Source organism: Scyliorhinus torazame, chromosome 4 (assembly GCF_047496885.1).
Source record: "Scyliorhinus torazame isolate Kashiwa2021f chromosome 4, sScyTor2.1, whole genome shotgun sequence".
Classification (NCBI taxonomy): Eukaryota; Metazoa; Chordata; class Chondrichthyes; order Carcharhiniformes; family Scyliorhinidae; genus Scyliorhinus; species Scyliorhinus torazame.
The window spans coordinates 152,633,189-152,653,623 of record NC_092710.1 but is presented as its reverse complement, the minus strand read 5'-3'; the positions used below and the strand labels follow the sequence as shown (position 1 = coordinate 152,653,623).

Below are 20,435 nucleotides of genomic sequence, written 5' to 3'. Positions count from 1 at the left end.
CCCTATATAGTCGGAAATACTCCGATCTTTGCCGACCCGTGACTACACTTGCCGTTGGGGCCCGATAAAGAAGTTTTACCCAGCTTATAAACCCGTTCCCGAACCCAAACCTCCTTAACACCTCCTATAAGTACTCCCACTCCACCCTATCAAATGCCTTCTCTGCATCCATTGCCGCCACTATCTCTGCCTCCCCCTCCACTGGGGGAATCATTATCACCCCTAATAGTCGTCGCACATTGACATTCAGTTGTCTCCCCTTTACGAACCCTGTCTGGTCTTCGTGCACCACCCCCGGGACACAGTCCTCTATCCTCGATGCAAGTACCTTTACCAGCAATTTGGCGTCCACATTCAATAATGAAATAGGTCTATAGGACCCGCACTGCAACGGATCTTTATCCCTCTTCAGAATTAGCGATATCGTCGCCTCCGACATTGTCGGGGGTAAAGTCCCTCCTTCCCTGGCCTCATTGAACGTCCTCACCAACAACGGGGCCAACAAGTCCACGTATTTTCTATAAAATTCCACCGTGAACCCGTCTGGTCCCGGAGCCTTCCCTGCTTGCATGTTCCCCAGCCCCTTAATAACCTCGTCCACCCCAATCGGTGCCCCCAAGCCTTCCACCTCCTGCTCCTCCACCCTCGGGAACCTCAATTGATCCAGAAACTGTCGCATCCCCTCCTCTCCCTCTGGGGGTTGGGACCTATACAGTCCCTCATAAAAGGTCTTGAACACCTCGTTTATCTTCCCTGCTCTTCGCACCGTGGCTCCCTTTTCGTCTCTAATTCCCCCTATCTCCCTCGCCGCTGTCCTCTTTCGCAACTGATGAGCCAGCAGGCGACTAGCCTTTTTCCCATATTCATACCTCCTCCCCTGTGCCTTCCTCCACAGCACCTCCGCCTTTCTGGTGGTCAAGAGGTCAAACTCCGTCTGGAGTCGTCTCCTCTCCCTGTACAGTTCCTCCTCCGGGGTCTCTGCAAATTCCCTGTCCACCCTTAAAATCTCCCCCAGTAATCTTTCCCTTTCCTTGGCCTCTGTTTTCCTTTTGTGGGCCCCAATGGAGATCAGCTCTCCTCTAACCACCGCTTTTAGTGCTTCCCATACCACTCCCACACAGACCTCCCCGTCGCCATTGGCCTCCAGGTACCTTTCAATACACCCCCGCACTCTTCCACACACTCCCTCGTCCGCCATCAATCCCACATCTAATCGCCAGAGTGCTCTCTGCTCCCTTTCCTCTCCTAGTTCCAGGTCCACCTAGTGTGGGGCATGGTCCGAAACCGCTATGGCTGAATACTCAGCTTCTTCCACCCTTGAGATCAACGACCTTCCCAGAACAAAAAAATCTATCCGGGAGTACACTTTATGGACATGGGAGAAGAAGGAGAACTCCCTGGCCCTCGGTCTAAGAAATCGCCATGGATCCACTCCCCCCATTTGGTCCATAAACCCCTTGAGCACCTTGGCCGCTGCCGGCCTTCTTCCGGTCTTTGATCTGGATCTATCTAACCCTGGGTCCAGCACGGTATTGAAGTGCCCTCCCAATATCAAGTTTCCTACCTCCAGGTCCGGTATACGACCCAACATCTGTCTCATAAATCCCGCATCGTCCCAATTCGGGGCATATACATTAACCAACACTACCTCCATTCCCTCCAGCCTGCCACTCACCATTACATATCTACCTCCGCTATCTGCTACGATGTTCTTTGCTTCAAATGCTACCCGTTTCCCCACCAATATGGCCACCCCTCTATTCTTTGCATCTAGTCCTGAGTGGAACACCTGTCCCACCCATCCTTTCCTTAGCCTAACTTGGTCCGCCACCTTCAGGTGCGTCTCTTGGAGCATAGCCACGTCTGCCCTTAGTCCTTTCAAGTGCGCGAGCACTCGGGCCCTTTTAATCGGTCCATTCAGGCCTCTCACGTTCCACGTGATCAGCCTCACTAGGGGGCTACCTGCCCCCCTCCCGTGTCGACTAGCCATCACCTTCTCTAGGCCAGTCCCATATCCCGCCTCCGCGCTCCCACTCGCTCCCCAGGCGTCGCATTCCATCCCCGTCCACCCACTCTTTAGCCATTTCCTTTTTGATTTCCGCAGCAGCAACCCAGTTGTCCCCCCCCCGCTAGATCCCTTTCTAGCGTGATTGCTCCCCCCATATTACTTCCGCAAGTCAGCTGACTTCAACTGACCCCGGCTACTCCTGCTCACTCCTTGACCCCCCCGTGTGGGGAACTCACATCCGCCTTGCGCCTGTCTTCCCGCCATAATCTTTCTGGCGCGGGAACATCCCTTTATCTGACCCGCCTCTTGTGGCGCAGCTCCCTTTCCTCTCCCCCTCCCATTCCTCATTCTCCGCCTATGTCCCTTCTTTCCCCCCTCACCGGCGCCCACATTTCCTAGTGTCTCCCCCCATCCCAATTTACTTCTCTATTTACATCAACAATAACAATAACATTCCCTACAGTCTCAGTCCCTCAGTTCCGATCCAATTTCTCCTCTTTAATGAAGGTCCATGCTTCTTCCGCCGTATCGAAATAGTGGTGTCTCTCCTGGTACGTAACCCATAGTCGTGCCGGCTGCAGCATCCCGAACTTCACCTTTTTGTGTAACACCTCCTTGGCTCGGTTAAAACTCGCCCTCCTTCTCGCCACCTCCGCACTCCAATCCTGGTACACCCGCACCACCGCATTCTCCCATCTGCTACTCCGCACCTTTTTAGCCCATCTCAGGACCTCTTCTCTATCTTTAAGGCGGTGAAATCGCACGATTGTCGCCCTGGGTGGTTCTCCCGCTTTTGGTCTTCTCGCCGGGATCCGATGTGCCCACTCCATCTCCAAGGGGCCCGTAGGGGCCTCAGCACCCATCAATGAGCTTAGCATCGTACTTACATAAGCTCCACAGTCCGCTCCTTCCACTCCTTCAGGGAGACCCAGTATCCGAAGGTTCTTCCTTCGCGCTCTGTTTTCTAGGGCCTCAATCCTTTCAATGCACTTTTTATGGAGTGCCTAGTGCGTCTGTGTTTTGACCGCCAGGCCCAGGATCTCGTCCTCATTATCCGTCACCTTCTGCTCCACCACACGGAGCTCTGTCTCCTGGGTCCTTTGTGCCTCCTTGAGCCCCTCAATTGCCTGTAGCATCGGGGTCAGCACCTCCCTCTTTAGTAGCTCCACACACCGTCTCAGGAATTCGTCTTGCTCGGGCCCCCATGTCGCCTGGGCTTTCTCCGCCGCCATCTTGTGTCTTCTCCCTTTCTGTCCCTTTCGTCGAAGATTCCTCGCGCTGCAGCCGCCGCCGCCGATATTTTCCTCTTTCGTTGGGGGGGGGGGGGGGGGACTCCCTATTCACTCACCCCACACCGGGTTTCGTCGCCCAAAGATTTCCCGTTGGGGCTCTTAAAAGAGCCCGAAGGTCCGTTGGAGCTGGAGCCGCCGAAACGTGCGGCTTAGCTGGTCATCGCCGCAACCGGAAGTTCGTTGGTGGCTTTCTTAACTATAGTGTCAGCATGGGGGACCAGGACAGGCTGTTGGTGATCTGTACACCTAAAATCTTGAAGCTCGCAACCCTTTCTACTTCGTTCCCATTGATGTAGACAGGGGCATGTTCTCCACTACGCTTCCTGAAGTCGATGACAATCTCCTTCGTTTCGTTGACATTGAGGGATAGATTATAGTCGTCGCACCAGTTCACCAGATTCTCTATCTCATTCCTGCTCTCTGTCACGTCATTGTTTGAGATCCGACCCACTACGGTGGTGTCATCAGCAAATTTGATAATCGAGTTGGAGGGGAATTTGGCCACACAGTCATAGGTGTATAATAATAATAATAATCGTTTATTGTCACAAGTAGGCTTCAATGAGGTTACTGTGAAAAGCCCCGAGTCGCCACATTCCAGTGCCTGTTCAGGGAGGCTTGAACAGGAATTGAACCCGCACTGCTGGTCTTGTTCTGCATTACAAGCCAGCTGGCTTAGCCCACTGTGCTAAACCAGCCCCTATAGGGAGTATAGTAGGGGGCTGAGGACACAGCCTTGTGGGCCACTGGTGTTGAGGATGACCGTGGAGGAGGTGTTGTTGCCTATCCTTACTGATTGTGGCCTGTGGGTTAGAAAGTTCAGGATCCAGTCGCAGAGGAAGGAGCCAAGGCCACGGAATTTGGAGATGAGTTTCGTAGGAATGATGGTGTTGATGGCTGAACTGTAGTCGATAAATAGGAGCCTGACATAGGTGTCTTTGTTATCTAGGTATTCCAGGGTAGAGTGCAGGGCCATGGAGATGGCACCTGCTGTGGACCTGTTGCAGCGGTAGGCGAACTGTAGTGGATCAAGGCAATCCGGGAGGCTGAGTTGATTCGTGCCATGACTAACCTTTTGAAGCACTATATGATGATGGATGTCAGAGCCACTGGACGATGGTCATTAAGGCAGGCTGCTTGGCTTTCTTTTGGTACAGAGGTGATGGTCATCTTCTTGAAGCAGACAGGGACCTCAGATTGTTGTAAAGAGAGGTTGAAGATGTCTGCGAATGCCCCCGCCAGCTGATCCACGCAAGACTTGAGTGCTCGGCGTTGGGTGACTGTCTGCGTGGAATTTGCACATTCTCCCCATGCTCCCCTGCCCCTGCCAGGAAATCAAGAGCCCTCCCCAAGCATCAGAGCATCCCCTCCACCACAACGCCATCTTCGGGGCAACTCCTCTCCCAACCACAATACCAACATCAGCCACCACTTCCCCTCACAGGCACACCCCTCCCTCCCACTGCATGAGGGGACCCCCTCCTCTCGATGGGCTGACCCTGGCAGTACTAACCTGGATCGCAGCCAAGAAACAACATTTACATATACTCACTTCAAGCGCCAACGTTGTGTCTGAAGCTAAGGAAAGGAGACACTGAAGAAATTTGCTGATGCCATGAACCCCACCAAGGGTAGCACACACACCAAATGTTGCAATTACTTTAAAAATGAGGCTGTACATGACTGGAGGTGGGTTTGCCTTTAACACTTGGTTGATTTGTGCCATATTCTGCAGGCTATAAGAACCCTTGTATATTGAAATGTGTACAGGGAGTAAGGCCAGGAGCTGACTAGCTGATAGTTACAAAATCTGACCGAGTAGCAGCATTTAAATACAGGTAACATTTTCCTCCTCTGGAATCAAAATCTTTCACTGTTGAACAATGGCAACAAGGAACCAACTTCTTTATTCTTATTCTATGAAACAGGCAGTTGAGCCTAAGCTAAGGGTTTGGTACATTCTCTATTCAAGGACGAGCCATATGAATAACAAAGCAGCAATTTTTACTTACAAGGCTAAATAAAAAATAAGAATTGATTGACTTGAAAGTCACATAATTCTGAATGGATCCTAATTCTTCAGTGTCTGTTTAAAATAAACATTTCCAGACCTTAAAGCTCAACAATGCATCTACTTAAACAAATACCTAATATTAATGTTGTTCATACATGATAGAGGTTAAAGGATAAAACTTTAATAAACTGTTTGCTGAGCTCTTTATTCACAATGGTGGCACCAGTAGAATGGCACATATTGCAAATTATAATTTTATAAATCAACTTTAAAACCTAAGTAAATAAAGCAGCTGACAGTACGTCTGCACATAGTTTAGCTGTAGCCTTCTTTAAGGCCGTTTTGTACATGTTTACATTTAGATTTAATTTATCACTATAATCTAGAGACTTAGTTCTTTATGTCTTGCTCAATACAACACCAATGATTTCTGTTCTTTCATGGAACCATGGACATCCAATTAGAGGTTAATATTAAGGTAATCTGGAACATCTTGATTCAAACTGATATGGACTGGCACCACAAGTGCGTAAAGGATTATGAAATGCATGTGACTGTGGATTAGTACAGCTGGATACAGTATAAACAGGGTGAAATCACAACTATATTAGAAGGTACAGACATAGGAGAGAGAAGGGAGAATCTGGAACTTGACAATATATATTCTTTGGGAAGCATGTTTTGTAGTCTCAATGTGAATATATGTTTAATTATTAATCATAGTAGGCAATCCAAGTGTTTGACTCTGTGGGCAGGACACTTAGGGCCCCACCAGGGATGGAAATGAAGGTAGGCAAGTGATAAAAATAGCGACACCCACTGGCTTGCTGGTTCCCCATTGCCATTCCTGCTGCTGGCCAGTTTCATCAGTTCGGGCCAGGACCAGCCACAAGAATCTGCCAGATCTGCTAATGATTCCAATTAAGCTAGTTAAAGAGCTCAGTGAAAGCTTGGTGAGGGGCATGTTAGTGCACACTGGGAAAACATGCGTGAAGATGGCAACAGCAAGGACCAGTCATGGCCTCCTCAAGAAATTGGGAGGGCATGAAAAGAACGCCCTCAGAGGGTGACTCAACCATTGCCAAGCCGATGCCACTGGATCTGTGCAGATTGCAGGGGGACTGTTCTGTACACTCCGGGACACCACAGGGGCCATCACCTTTCTAACATCACGAGGCTCCAGACCTGCCAGTAGCATCGAGAGCCTGCCTGCCATTCTTAAAAGGCTGCGAACGTGGAGGCAGCCAAGTGGGAGGCCATCTCTGGGAAAGTTAAGAAGGCAAGTGTGGGCTGAAGACCCCGGTTTGGATCCATATCAGGGTCTCAAAATAGACAATTAAAATCTGGTGCTTAGTATATTGCTGGAGAGCTGGATAAGTCAGTTGGCTAGCTACCTAGCATGTGGTTTAGAAAAACACTATCAATGCAGGTTCAGTTCCTATTCCAGCTGAGGTAGACTTGAGACCTGCGAAAGCAATGGTAAACCATCATTGACATTGGGCACGATCCACTGGCCACGTCTCACCAGGCGCGTAAAAGAGCGGGCTGGTTAGGTAGCTGGAGAGGCCGAAATCGGGGACCACGCCGGACACAGATCGGTTTCCGATCTGACCGGCCTGCTCCTGTTGATGAGATCCGTGATGTGTTGGGTGTTCTGGATCACAAACAGGTCACCAACAGTGGAAGTGGTGCAACTCTATTTTATTATAAGGTTAACTATATTAACATACTTGAACTGTGGGTAAATGCAATACCAGCTTTAACTGTTGACTTTTGCCTAGTCCTAACCAGGCGATGCACTCAGCACATGGTGGATGTCTGTGTTGCAGGCTGTGAGCTCTGTGCTCCGAGCTGGCTGCTACTAGAATGAGCGGGAACTCTCCTGTCCCCTGTCTTTATAGTGCGTGTGTTCTCACTGGTGATTGGCTGCGGTGTTGTGTATGCTGATTGGTCCCACTGCATGTCCATCAGTGTGTGTGTGTGTGTGTCTGCACCATAATATACTGGTGTATATTACGACAATCCGGATCTCACCGCGGCATGGAGAGAAACCAACAATCATCAATTAAGACCAATCTCCATCCCACTAACGGGAAGTACCCCCTATCAAACGGCCTCCAGTGATATAACCGGCTCCCCAGCAAGCAATCATGCAGGTGCTGTTCAGTACACCTATTTAAAAAGGTGAAGCTAGCGCGATGGCTACTGTGGGAATCCGAGGGGTAAGTAGCCATCTTCGGAAACGGGCCATCAGCCCAGGGTGATTGGGAGATGTCAGGCAAGTCGGTGGGGGAGAGGGGGGGGGAGGGCAGCACCCGCGGGTCTGCCATGCCACATCCCAAATTGTTTAGACTTATAACAGGGGCAGATCCAGCTGTTGCCTATCCATCCCAACGAACTACTTTGTGATAATATGGTGATGGTCACTTTAACTCCCACTGACCATGGTGGCTGCCGGGTGCACATCTGAAGGCTATTACTAATGGGGAACTGGCAATTCTAGTAATGCGAATACTTCACGGCTCCCAAATAGATTCCCATGGGTATATGTACCATGCGCAAGCGGTTGTTACTGTCTAGCATCCCAATCAGGCTGTGAGGCCTGGACACTTATCCTGAGCTGCGGAGGCATCAACATCACAGAGGCAGCAGCCAACTTTAGAACACCCAAGAGCTGGGGACATCCCCTCAATGGGAGGAAGTGTGTGGGGACCGGGGAGGGAATCAGCGGCAAGTCCAGGTAATGTTTCCAGCGAATATCTGGGGTACAGGGTCTGGGGTCCGGTGCCCAGAGGTGCATGTTCTGGGGGTGCATGCGCAGGGCATGGTGGATGGCACCCTGAGAGATGGCAGGGGATGTGAGGGTGGGGGACACTTGGGAGAATCCAAGGTTACCAGGGTGGCAACCATAGCTGATTGTCAGTCTCACACCCTCTCCAATTCCTTACAGATATTACACTATGGATGATATCTTGAACCCCGTGGAAGCCGACACCCCAATGGCGTTAGCCGGCTAGGCAACCAGACGCCAGAGAAGGAGTTGGTAGTAGCACCAACAGAGGCTCAAAGCAACGGCCCATGTGCAGGACCGCGCCTCACATCCTGAGGACCCAGCCGCCCATCAGGCCAGGGAGGGACCCAGAGGGGTAGGTCGGTGAAGGCCCAAGGTGTACAGGCATCGTTGGTCTTTCAAACAGATGATTGACAGCATGTGCCACAGGAGGTTCCGCCTCAACAAGGTGATGGTGAGTCACCTGTGACATGTCCTTACGGGCTGGCACCACGTGAAGGAGGAGGATGCCATTGCCAGTGGCCATCAAGGTCACCATAGCCCTGAACTTCTACGTCTCCGGATCATTCGAGAGCTCGAGCGGGGTCTTGTGTATCATATCCCAGCCAACAGCCCACAAGTGCATCCGTAAAGTCATGGATGCCCTATTTGCCCAGGCAGCTGACTATATAAACTTTGACCTGGACCAAGCCCTCCAAGATGACCAGGCAGTGGGATTCTCTTCCATCACCAAGATGCCCCAGGTCCGGTAGGTGTAGCCACGTAAAATGGCTGATTCCCGATTAGAATGGTCAAACACTGATTTAAAATGGCGAACGAAAGAGGCTGATGGGAAAATCAGCCAACAGGACTCAAACGGACAGCTGCAGGTAAAACAGTGTATTTGCCTCTGGGGAAGTCAGTCCAGACCGATACCTGCAGCATTCAACATCACAACAACACAGCCATCTGCATTCTAATCAGCCATCCCTGGGAACAATTGCTACAAATTAGCAATTGAAAGCCGACCCAGACCTTTCGGCGCCAGCAGGGGCTAACACAAAGAAAGGTAAACGACCACCCCCCGATCAAGGAATCGCCCCGTTATTGGAGCATATCGGACCAAGTGATTGGGACCAAGTCCAATCACTTGGGACCAGGTACGAGGTCCGCCCCGAGAGGCGGGAAGACCCTGGGGACTATAAGAATAGGGGCCAAGTTCAAATCGACCCTTCTCTTCCTGCTCGCAACCTTCGAGACCCTTCTACAAGAAACTGTATGTTTTACTCCAGCGGTCGCTACCAGATAGGCGCTCCTGACTATCGACTAATACCAACTTTTGAATCCCGCAGGCTCAGAACCAATTTGAAAGACCATTCGTTTCCCTGACCTGGTGGGCCATTTCCAAAGTTAAGTATTGGCCTTTAGTGGTAGGTAGTAGTTTAGAAGTAGAATTATTGTATAAGTATTAATTGCTGTATATAATAAATGAACGTTGATTTAACTCTTACTAAGCGGTGTGTTGCATTATTAATCATTACTTGGACTTGAACCACGTGGCGGTATCAGAAAGATACCTGGCGACTCATGAGCAAAGGTGACAGAATAAGAATAAGTAAACTAAGGCTAAAACGAGCAACATAGGTAATAGATGGGACACATGTCGCCTTGTGCGCACCGGGTGGTCCGGGAGCACCCTTCATTAACAAGGAGCTCCACGCTCTAAATGTCCACCTTGTGTGTGACCACCACCTGAAGATCATGCACGTGTGTGCACGCTTCCCAGGAAGTCTGCACGACAGCTTACATCCTGAGGCAGTCGTAGACCTCTAGCATCTACAAGGGACACCCCAGAGTGACCGGCTGGCTCTTGGAGGATAAGGGGATACCCGCTTAGGACCTGGCTAATGACACCAGTACGGAGGCGGGTGACCGATGCGGAGACCCGATATAACAAGGGCCATGTTTCCACCTGGCCTTGAGCGGTGCATTGGACTGCTCAAGATGCAGTTCCAATGTCTCGACTGCTCCAGTGGTGCACTGCAGTACACCCCTGTAGGGTCGCTCGCTTTGCGGTGGTCCGCTGTGCCCTCCAAAACCTAGCACAGCTGCGGACGATGTGCTGGAGGTGGAGGAGGAGACGGGGGGGGGAAGCTTGATGTCAGTGACTGATCTGTGCACGGCCACCCCTGCAACCTCCAGGGTGCGTTCCTCATAGGGGTGAGGGCCCTTTGGTCCAGCACCCACCGCTTCCGGGCTCATTCCCGTCTGTTATGGGCCAACCTCTCCTGCGGGGACACAGAAGGGGCATCGTGAGCTGCACGCTTCAGGCATCAGGTACTGGGGGAGGGAGGTGCATGGCAGGCGACAGGCGTGTGCACCACTGCTGGGCATGGGTGGGGTGTGCTGTTGGGTGCCAGGGTGTGCTGGGGCACGCCGCAGTATTGTGCTGGGCAAGGGTGTGTGCTGTCTGGCGCAGGGGTGCGGGGGGGGGGGCATAGAAACATAGAAAATAGAAGTAGGAAGAGGCCATTCGGCCCTTCGAGCCTGCTCTGCCATTCATTATAATCATGGCTGATCATCAAGTTCAATATCCTGATCCCGTCTTCCCCCCATATCCCTTGATCCCTTTAATCCAAAGAGTTATATCTAATTCCTTCTTGAAATTACACATGTTGGCCTCAACTACTTTCTGTGTAGCGCATTCCACAGATTCATCACTCTCTGGGTGAAGAGATTCCTCCTCACCTCAGTTCTAAATGTTCACCCATGACCCCTAGTTCTGGACTCCCCCACTATCGGGAACATTCTTTCTGAATCTACCCTGTCTAATCCTGTTAGAATTTTGTAAGTTTCCATGAGATTCCCTCTCACTCTTCTAAACTCCACCTCTCTCAATTTACACCCATCCAAATAATAATCTGCCTTCCTATTTTGCTACCAAAGTGGATAACCTCACATTTATCCACATTATACTGCATCTGCCATGCATATGCCCTCTCGCTCAGCCTGTCCAAATCCCGCTGAATCACTGCATCCTCCTCACAGCTCACCCTCCCACCCAACTTTGTATCATCTGCAAATTCGGAGACAATTTAGTTCCCTTGTCCAAATCATTAATATATAGTATGAAAAGTTGGGGTCCTAGCACAAATCCCTGCTGTACCGCACTAGTCACTGCCTGCCAATCAGAAAAAGACCCATTTATTCCAACTTTTTGCTTCCTGTTTACTAACCAGCTTTACATCCATCTCAAGACACCATCCGTAATCCCATGCGTTTTAACTTTACATATTAATCTGCTGTTAGAGACCTTGTCGAAAGCCTTCTGAAAGTCTAAATAAACCACACCCACCGGTTCTCCCTGGTCAACTCTAGTTACATCTAAAAAGAATTCGAGGAGATTTGTCAAGCATGATTTTCCTTTCATAAATCCATGCTAACTTTGTCTGATATACCACTGCTGTACAAATGCTGTGCTATGGATAATGGACTCCAGCAAATTCCCTACTACTGACGTTAGGCACATTGGTCTATAGTTCCGTTTTTTCTCTACCTCCCTTTTTGAATAGCGGGGGTTACATTTACTACGCTCCAATCTGCAGCAACCATTCCACAGGCCAAAGAATTTTGGAAAATAACCACCAATGGATCTACTATTTTTAGGGGAACTTCCTTAAGTACTCTGGGATGCAAATTATCAGGCCATGGAGATTTGTCCGCCTTCAATCCCATTAATTTCCCCAAAACCATTTCTTTATAATACTAATTTACTTCAGCTCCTCACTAAAACTTATGCTTCTCAGAACTTCCGGTATATTTTTCATGTCTTCCTTTGTGAAGATAGAGCAAAGTATGAATAAAGTTCCTCGGCCATTTCTTTGTTCCCTATTATGAATTTCCCCTGTTTCTGACTGTAAGGGGCCTACATTAGTTTTTATTAATCTTTTTCTCTTTACATACCTATAGAAACTTTTACAGTCAGTTTTTATGTTCCCCACTAGTTTATTTTCAAATTGTATTTCCCTCTTCTTAATCAATTCCTCGGTCTGCCTTTGCTGAATTTTAAACTGTTCCCAATCCTCAGGTCTATTGCTTTTTCTTGCTAATTTGTATGTCTCTTCTTTGAATCTTATACTATCTCTAATTTCCTTTGTAAACCATGGTTTGGCCACAGTTCCCTTTCTACTCTTGCGCCAAATAGGAATGAACAACTTTTGGAATTCACCTATTAATTCCGTAAATGCCTGCCATTGCCTGTCTGCTGTCCTTCCTTTCAGTAATGTTTCCAGTCCGTCATAGCCAGCTCAATGCTCATACCATCATAGTTACATTTATTGAGGTTCAGGACCCTGGGCTCAGAATAAACTACCTCACTATTTACCTTGACAAAGAATTACCATATTATGGTCATTCATCCCCAAGGGTTCTCTCCCAACTAGATTGCCAACTAATCCTTTCTCATTGCACAACACCAAGTCCAAGATGATCAGTTCCCGTGTTGGCTCCTCAACATACTGGTCCAGAAAACCATCCCGTTTACACTCTAGAAATTCCTCCTCTATTGTACTGTGATTAATTTGAGTCACCCAATCTATATGCAGATTAATGTCACCCATAATCACAGCTGTTCCTTTATCACATGCATCTTCCTTTTCATGTCTAATGCTATTCCCAACATTATTCCTGCAGTCTGCTGGTCTGTATACCACTCCTACTAATATTTGCCCTTTGATGATTCTTAACTCCACCCAGACAGATTCTACATCATCTGTACTATCTTCCCTCAATATTGTATCAATATCGTCTTTAATCTATAATGAAACTCCACCACCTTTTCCTTTCTGTCTGTCCTTCCTAAAAACTGAATAGCCCTCAATGTTTAGTTCCCATTCTTGTTAACCTGGAGCCATATCTCCGTAATCCCACTATATTTTATCCCTTTTCATCTATCTGCGCAACTAATTTATCCATTTTATTTTGAATGCTCCATGCGTTCAGGTACAAAACCTTAAGGCTAGTCCTTTAAAAGTACCCTGTCCCTTACCTACTATTTTTTAGTGTTATTATCTGATACAGGCCTTTGATTTCTCTGCCTATCACTTTTCTTATTCTCCTTTCTGTCTTTTTCTCTTGTTCTTGATTTCCTCTGCTCAGAATCCTTACATAGGTTCCCATCCCCTGCCATATTAGTTTAAACTCTTCCCAAATATTCCCCTCAAGGACATCAGTCCCGGTCCTGCCAGTTTGTACAGGCCCCACCTCCCCAGAACCAGTCCCAATGCCCCAAGAATCTGAAACCCTCCCCGGCCCCCCTCATACCATCTCTTCAGACACATATTCATCCGATACATCCTACTATTTCTACTCTGACCAGTACGTGGCACAGGGAGCAGTCCTGCGATCATTACCTTGGAGGTCCGCCTTCTCAATTTTCTTCCTAACTCCCTATATTCTGCTTTCAAGATCTCATCCCTTTTTTTACCAATGTCGTTGGTACCGATGTGCACCACGACCACTGGCTGTTCACCCTCCCGCTCCAGAATATCCTGTAACTGCTCCGAGACATCCTTGACCCTAACACAAGGGAGGCAACGTATCATCCTGGAGTCTCGTTTGCGGCCACTAAAACGTCTATCTATTCCCCTCACAATCAAATCCCCTATAACTATTGCATTCCTACATGTTTTACTCCTCCCCTTTGCAGCAGAACCAACCGTGGTGCAACAAATTTGGCTGTTGCTGCTTTCCGCTGAGCGGTCATTCCCCTCAACAGTATCCAAAACAGTAAATCTGTTTTGTAGGGGAATGGCCACAGGAGATTCCTGTACTGCTCTGCGGTATTGGTTTAAGTGTTGCTCCCTCTCATTAGCGGGAAACCGTCCCGGTGAATCATTTGCAGTGAGAAGCGCATGGGGCATCATTAAATGCCCTAATTAACATTAGTTACTAGGGACCGCCTTGCCGGGTGTGCCGTCAGGAAACAACGTGCGATTCGTGCTTGCTATTGCACTTTGAACAAATTTGGTTAGATCGCGCCAAATAACTGCCAAGAAAACAGTTCAGGGTGAAACATCAGCAGGCAATAAACCAAGGACCTATCTTCAGGCAGAGCACATAGCGGGGGAGGGATCCAGTATTGAGAAATGTAAGACAATGCATTGCAAAATAGTATACGTAAGTGGAGGATACTATTCAACAAGGTGGTTTGGAATATTTTTGGATGAGCAAGCAAAGAGTAGAAATTATAAATTTACTGAAAAAAGTAGAATGTTAGTGTAGAAATATTGCTCCTAAGTACTTGGAAACAATTCCACATTAACTCCTTACAAAGTCTTGATAAGATGTACACCATGGATTGTGTATAAGTTTTGACCATCATGTTGACAAAATTACAACAATAATTTATGAAATTCAAAGAAAATGAAACAAAGATTCCTTTTGGGATCACAAAGCTATGATAAGAGATAGCTCAATTTATTATTAAAGGACATGATATAAATATATTTAAAATCACAAAGTGAATTATTGTGTGCATAGATAAACATTTTATGTAATAAAGAACATTATGATAATTTATACAATGCTAAATGATAGGAACTTTGAATAACTGGGTTAAAATAAAAGCATAAAAGGGAGATTGTTTTCGACAGCAGAAATTGCTGAAAATAGTGTACCCGCAAAGAAATATTTCATTTGTAATCAACCAGACTTACTAATAAAGCAGCAGCATACAGATTGCATCATAAAAAAAGTTCTGTAAAAGACAACCATAACCATCATACTTTAAAATCTTAGTTCAGTTTGGTTTTGGTTGTGTTTGATGTATGTATATAAATGCTTTAATAAAAACATTTATTTTTTAAAAATCTCAGTTCAGTTAAACAGTTTCAAGAATTGCCAAATGACCCACTTACATGTGTACACATTAGTGTGTGTGTGTGTGTGTGTGCATGTGATATTTACTTGTAATACTCATCCTATACAGAAAACCAAGTGACATCTACTCTTTCACATTTTAGTCAAAGGTTTACTTAAAATTAAATAAGTCAATGTCAATCTTGAAGTAGACATAAGCGTAGTAATCCTGTTGATTAACATTCAGGCCAGGGATATCCATGTTAGCCTGTAACAGAAATAACATTTCATAGGTTAATATCAATATTATGATCATTATTACTAAAGTTGTCAGTATAGTTTGGTTTTATTCTTTCATGGGATGTAAGTCTCACTGTTAAAGCCAACATGCGTTGCCCATCCCTGACTGCTTGCTCGGCCATTTCAGGGGGCAGTTCAGAGATAATTGCAGTGCTGTGGGTCTGGAGTCACATGTGGGCCCGATCATTGGCACCAGCTCCTGTCTGCAGTTGGGCCAGCATTCAAAATTCCAGCACTCCTGGGTTTTTGTATCCATTGCTCTTGTCCAGAATTGGATCGGGGAGGGGTGCAACATGAGGGGCAGAACAATCTGCTGACTGAGTGCCTCATTTACTAAAACCTTTAGATGATGTTTGCTTCCATCCTTGGTTATTTCAACACCGTTACTGGGGGTAAATTTTCCCGAGTTTCACAACCCTGATTTCAGGACTAAATGGGGTTCTAAACCCACATCTCCCAGCAGCGGGATTAGCCAAGGGATATTCCCAGAGGTTCAATGAAGTAGGATGGGCGGAACCCCGATGCTGTCAGTCCTATTGCTTTACTGACAGTTCTGAAACATCGGCAGCGATCGGGAAATGAAGTGATCAAGAAGTCACCTCAACATGGAGGTCTCTTGGAATTTAAAATAAACATTAATTTTTATTTTATTTTTTTCTTCTATCCCCCCCCCCCACTCCCTTTCTATCCCTCTATTCCCCCCTCTCCCTTTCTCTCTCTCTCTATCCTTCCTCTCCCTGTCTCTCTCTCTAATCCCCCCTCTCTCTTCCTCTCTCTCTCTCTCTAATCCCCCCTCTCCCTTTCTCTCTCTATTCCCCCCTCTCTCTATCCCTCTCTCCCTTTCTCTCTCTATCCCCCTCTCCCTTTTCTCGCTATCCCTCTCTCCCTTTCCCTCTCTCTCTATCCCCCTCTCCCTTTCTCTCTCTCTATCCCCGCTCTCCCTTTCTCTCTCTCTATTCCCCCCTCTCCCTTTTTCTCTCTCTAATCCCTCCTCTCCCTTTATCTCTCTCTTCTCCCCCCCTCTCTCTAACCCCCCGCTCCCTTTCTCTCTCTCTCTCTATCCCCCTCTCCCTTTCTCTCTCTCTCTCTATCCCCCTCTCCCTTTCTCTCTCTCTCTATCCCCCTCTCCCTTTCTCTCACTCTCTATCCCTCTCTCCCTTTCTCTCTCTCTCTCTATCCCCCTCTCCCTTTCTCTCTCTCTCTATCCCCCTCTCCCTTTCTGTCTCTCTCTCTATCCCCCTCTCCCTTTCTCTCTATCCCCCCGCTCCCTTTCTCTCTCTCTCTCTATCCCCCTCTCCCTTTCTCTCTCTCTATTCCCCCTCTCCCTTTCTCTCGCTCTCTATCCCCCTCGCCCTTTCTCTCTCTCTATCCCCCTCTCCCTTTCTCTCTCTCTATCCCCCTCTCCCTTTCTCTCTCTCTATCCCCCTCTCCCTTTCTCTCTATCCCCCTCTCCCTTTCTCAATCTCTCTCTATCCCCCTCTCCCTTTCTCTCTCTCTATCCCCCCCCCATCCCCCCCTCCCTTTCTCTCTCTCTCTCTATCCCCCCTTCCTTTCTCTCTCTCTATCCCCCTCTCTCTTTCTCTCTCTCTCTATCCCCCTCTCCCTTTCTCTCTCTCTCTCTATCCTCCTCTCCCTTTCTCTCTCTCTATCCCCCCTCTATCCCTCTCTCCCTTTCTCTCTCTCTATCCCCCCCCCTCTATCCCCCCGCTCCCTTTCTCTCTCTCTCTCTCTATCCCCCTCTCCCTTTCTCTCTCTCTCTCTATCCCCCTCTCCCTTTCTCTCTCTCTCCATCCCCCTCTCCCTTTCTCTCTCTCTCTCTATCCCCCTCTCCCTTTCTCTCTCTCTCTATCCCCCTCTCCTTTTCTCTCTCTCTCTCTATCCCCCTCTCCCTTTCTCTATCCCCCTCTCCCTTTCTCTCTCTCTCTCTATCCCCCTCTCCCTTTCTCTCTCTCTCTATCCCCCCTAAAATAAACATTCATAAGCGTCAAGAAGGCAGATCCGTCCTGGTGCCTCGTTGGAGCCTCAGAGACTGTCTTTCCTGCCACAGCCCCATCTTTGGAACATGGAGCTACCAGGTCTGAAGGCTCCCCCTCGCGGACTGCAGCAGGAAGGCTGCCTCCATCCCAATATGGTGGGGGTGGGGCGGGGTTGGCAGTGGAGGGGGAGGCAGGGGCCTTGCCTCTGTTGGCAAAATGCCAGAGGCCATGGAAAATCACTCCTAATTGGGTTGTTCTACACACTTATTAGCTGCCTGCCTCTGTTCATCTTGAAGCAATCAAAATGTCTTTAAAATACAACTGAAGATCACATCATCAGATTTGGCTTTTGCAAGCTGTGGTGGTATGTATTAGGGGTCATGTGGGACTGTGAAGCCGTGATGCTATTAGCTGACAGATCCCGGGTCCTGGTTGGCTGCCGACTCCTGGCTCCGCCCTGAAGGTGGAGTATAAGAACCCGAGCTTCTCACCGCAGCTTCATTCTGTTGCTGAGCTGCTGGGGACAAGCATCGCTTAATAAAGCCTGGATTGACTTCATCACTTCTTGTCTCTCGTAAGTCATTGTGCGCTACAATTTATTAAGCGAGCTTAAAAGACTATGGAGTTCCGGATCGCCCCGGAATGCCTGCGGATCAACCCCCACACAGCGAACTCGGCAGCAGTATTTAAACACTGGCAAGCATGCTTTGAAGGCTACCTCCGAACGGCCCCCGGCCGGATCACAGAAGACCAGAAAATGCAGGTCCTGCATTCGAGGGTAAGCCCGGAAATGTACCCTCTCATAGAAGAAGCAGAGGATTTCCCAACGGCGCTCGCATTGCTGAAGAGCATCTACGTTCGGCCCGTAACCAGGTCTACGCGCGCCACCAACTCGCGACGAGACGGCAAAGTACCGGAGAATCGCTAGAGGAATTCTACGCTGGTAATTTTGGGACGGGGCTGCAGCTGCCCGCCGGTGAACGCGATCCAACACACGGACCTGCTAATTCGCGATGCATTTGTGGCAGGTATGAACTCTCCCCAAATCCGCCAAAGACTTTTAGAAAGAGAGTCGCTAGGACTCTCAGAGGCACGGGCCCTTGCAGCTTCCCTAGATGTGGCCTCGCAAAACGCCCGCGCCTACGGCCCCGACCGCTCGGCAGCCCCTTGGGCTCCGTGGACCCCCGTCGCGACAAACTCCCCCCCCCCCCCTCGTAAGCTTGCGCGGTCAAAGCGCCAGACCATCCCGGGGGGGCCCGCTGCTATTTCTGCGGACAAGCGAAACACCCCCGGCAGCGCTGCCCGGCCCGCGCAGCTATTTGTAAAAGCTGCGGCAAGAAGGGCCATTACGCGGCAGTGTGCCGGTCCCGGGGGGTCGCCGCAATCCCCGGAGACGAACGAGCCCAGCACATCCCAAACGCTCCCCAACTCCCCCAGCGCCCCATGTGCGACCCGCGGGCGCCGCCATTTTGGGTCCCGGGCACCACGAGGGGAGGATGGGCGCCGCCATCTTGTGACCCCCCAGCCACGTGCGATTCATGGGGGTGGCCATTTTGTCCACCCCCGACCACGTGCGAGCCATGGGGGCGGCCATTTTCTCCACCCCAGGCCGCGTGCGATTCAAGGACCCCAGCATCGACGGCTCCACAGGGTCCGAAGAAGACGCCGCGACACTACTACCACAACTGGCTTCGGTGACACTGGATCAATCGCGGCCCCGGACACTCCAGACAATGACAACGGTGCTGGTCAACGGATACAAGACGCCATGTCTGATCAACTCCGGGAGCACTGAAAGTTTTATTCACCCAGACACGGTAAGACGCTGTTTTCTGACCATCCATCCAAGCACGCAAAAGATTTCCCTAGCTGCAGGATCCCACTCCGTAGAGATCAAAGGGTTCTGCATCGCGAACCTAACGGTGCAAGGGAGGGAGTTTAAGAACTACAGGTTCTACGTCCTTCCCCAACTCTGCGCGCCCACATTACTGGGATTAGATTTCCAGTGTAACCTGCAGAGCCTAACATTCCAATTCGGCGGCCCAATACCCCCACTCACTATCTGCGGCCTCGCAACTCTCAAGGTTGAACCGCCGTCCTTGTTTGCAAACCTCACCCCGGATTGCAAACCCGTCGCCACTAGGAGCAGACGGTACAGCGCCCTGGACCGGATATTTATTCGGTCTGAAGTCCAGAGGTTGCTGAAGGAAGGCATAATCCAGGCCAGCAATAGTCCCTGGAGAGCCCAGGTGGTAGTAGTAAAGACCGGGGAGAAGCAAAGGATGGTCGTAGACTATAGTCAGACCATCAACAGGTACACGCAGCTAGATGCGTACCCTCTCCCCTGCATATCCAACATGGTCAATCGGATTGCCCAGTTAAAGGTCTTCTCCACCATGGACCTCAAGTCCGCCTACCACCAGCTCCCCATCCGCCCAGGTGACCGCAAGTACACCGCCTTCGAGGCAGACGGGCGTCTATACCACTTCCTAAGGGTCCCATTTGGTGTCACAAACGGGGTCTCGGTCTTCCAACGGGAGACGGACCGAATGGCTGACCAACACGGGTTGCAGGCCACGTTCCCGTATCTTGACAACGTAATCATCTGCGGCCACGATCAGCAGGACCACGACGCCAACCTCCAAAGGTTCCTCCAGACCGCTAACGCCCTGAACCTCACATATAACGAGGAAAAGTGCGTTTATAGCACAAACCGGTTGGCCATCCTGGGATACGTAGTGCGCAATGGGATAATAGGCCCCGACCCCGAACGCATGCGCCCCCTTATGGAATTCCCCCTCCCCCACTGCTCCAAAGCCCTGAAACGTTGCCTGGGTTTCTTTTCATATTACGCCCAGTGGGTCCCCCAGTATGCAGACAAGGCCCGCCCGCTAATACAGTCCACTACCTTCCCCCTGTCGACAGAGGCTCGCCAGGCCTTCAGCCGCATCAAAGCGGATATCGCAAAGGCCACGATGCGCGCCATCGACGAGTCCCTTCCCTTCTAGGTCGAGAGCGACGCATCCGACGTAGCTCTGGCGGCCACCCTTAACCAAGCGGGCAGACCCGTGGCCTTTTTCTCCCGGACCCTCCACGCCTCAGAAATCCGCCACTCCTCAGTGGAAAAGGAAGCCCAAGCCATAGTGGAAGCTGTGCGACATTGGAGGCATTACCTGGCCGGCAGGAGATTCACTCTCCTCACCGACCAACGGTCGGT

At 49.5% G+C, this 20,435-nt stretch overlaps 1 protein-coding gene across 5 annotated transcripts in view; it reads right to left on the bottom strand.

The window, feature by feature from the left end:
* Positions 1–14,523: 14,523 nt before the first annotated feature.
* Positions 14,524–20,435, bottom strand: part of LOC140410546 (V-type proton ATPase subunit C 1-A-like) — a 244,702-nt gene continuing 238,790 nt past the window's right edge. For all 5 annotated transcript variants that reach the window (XM_072498778.1, XM_072498776.1, XM_072498777.1 and 2 more), the window contains one exon: positions 14,524–15,210. In XM_072498778.1, coding sequence (XP_072354879.1) covers positions 15,115–15,210 — 96 coding nt within the window. In that variant the 3' untranslated portion in view covers positions 14,524–15,114. The remainder of the gene's footprint in view (positions 15,211–20,435) is intronic.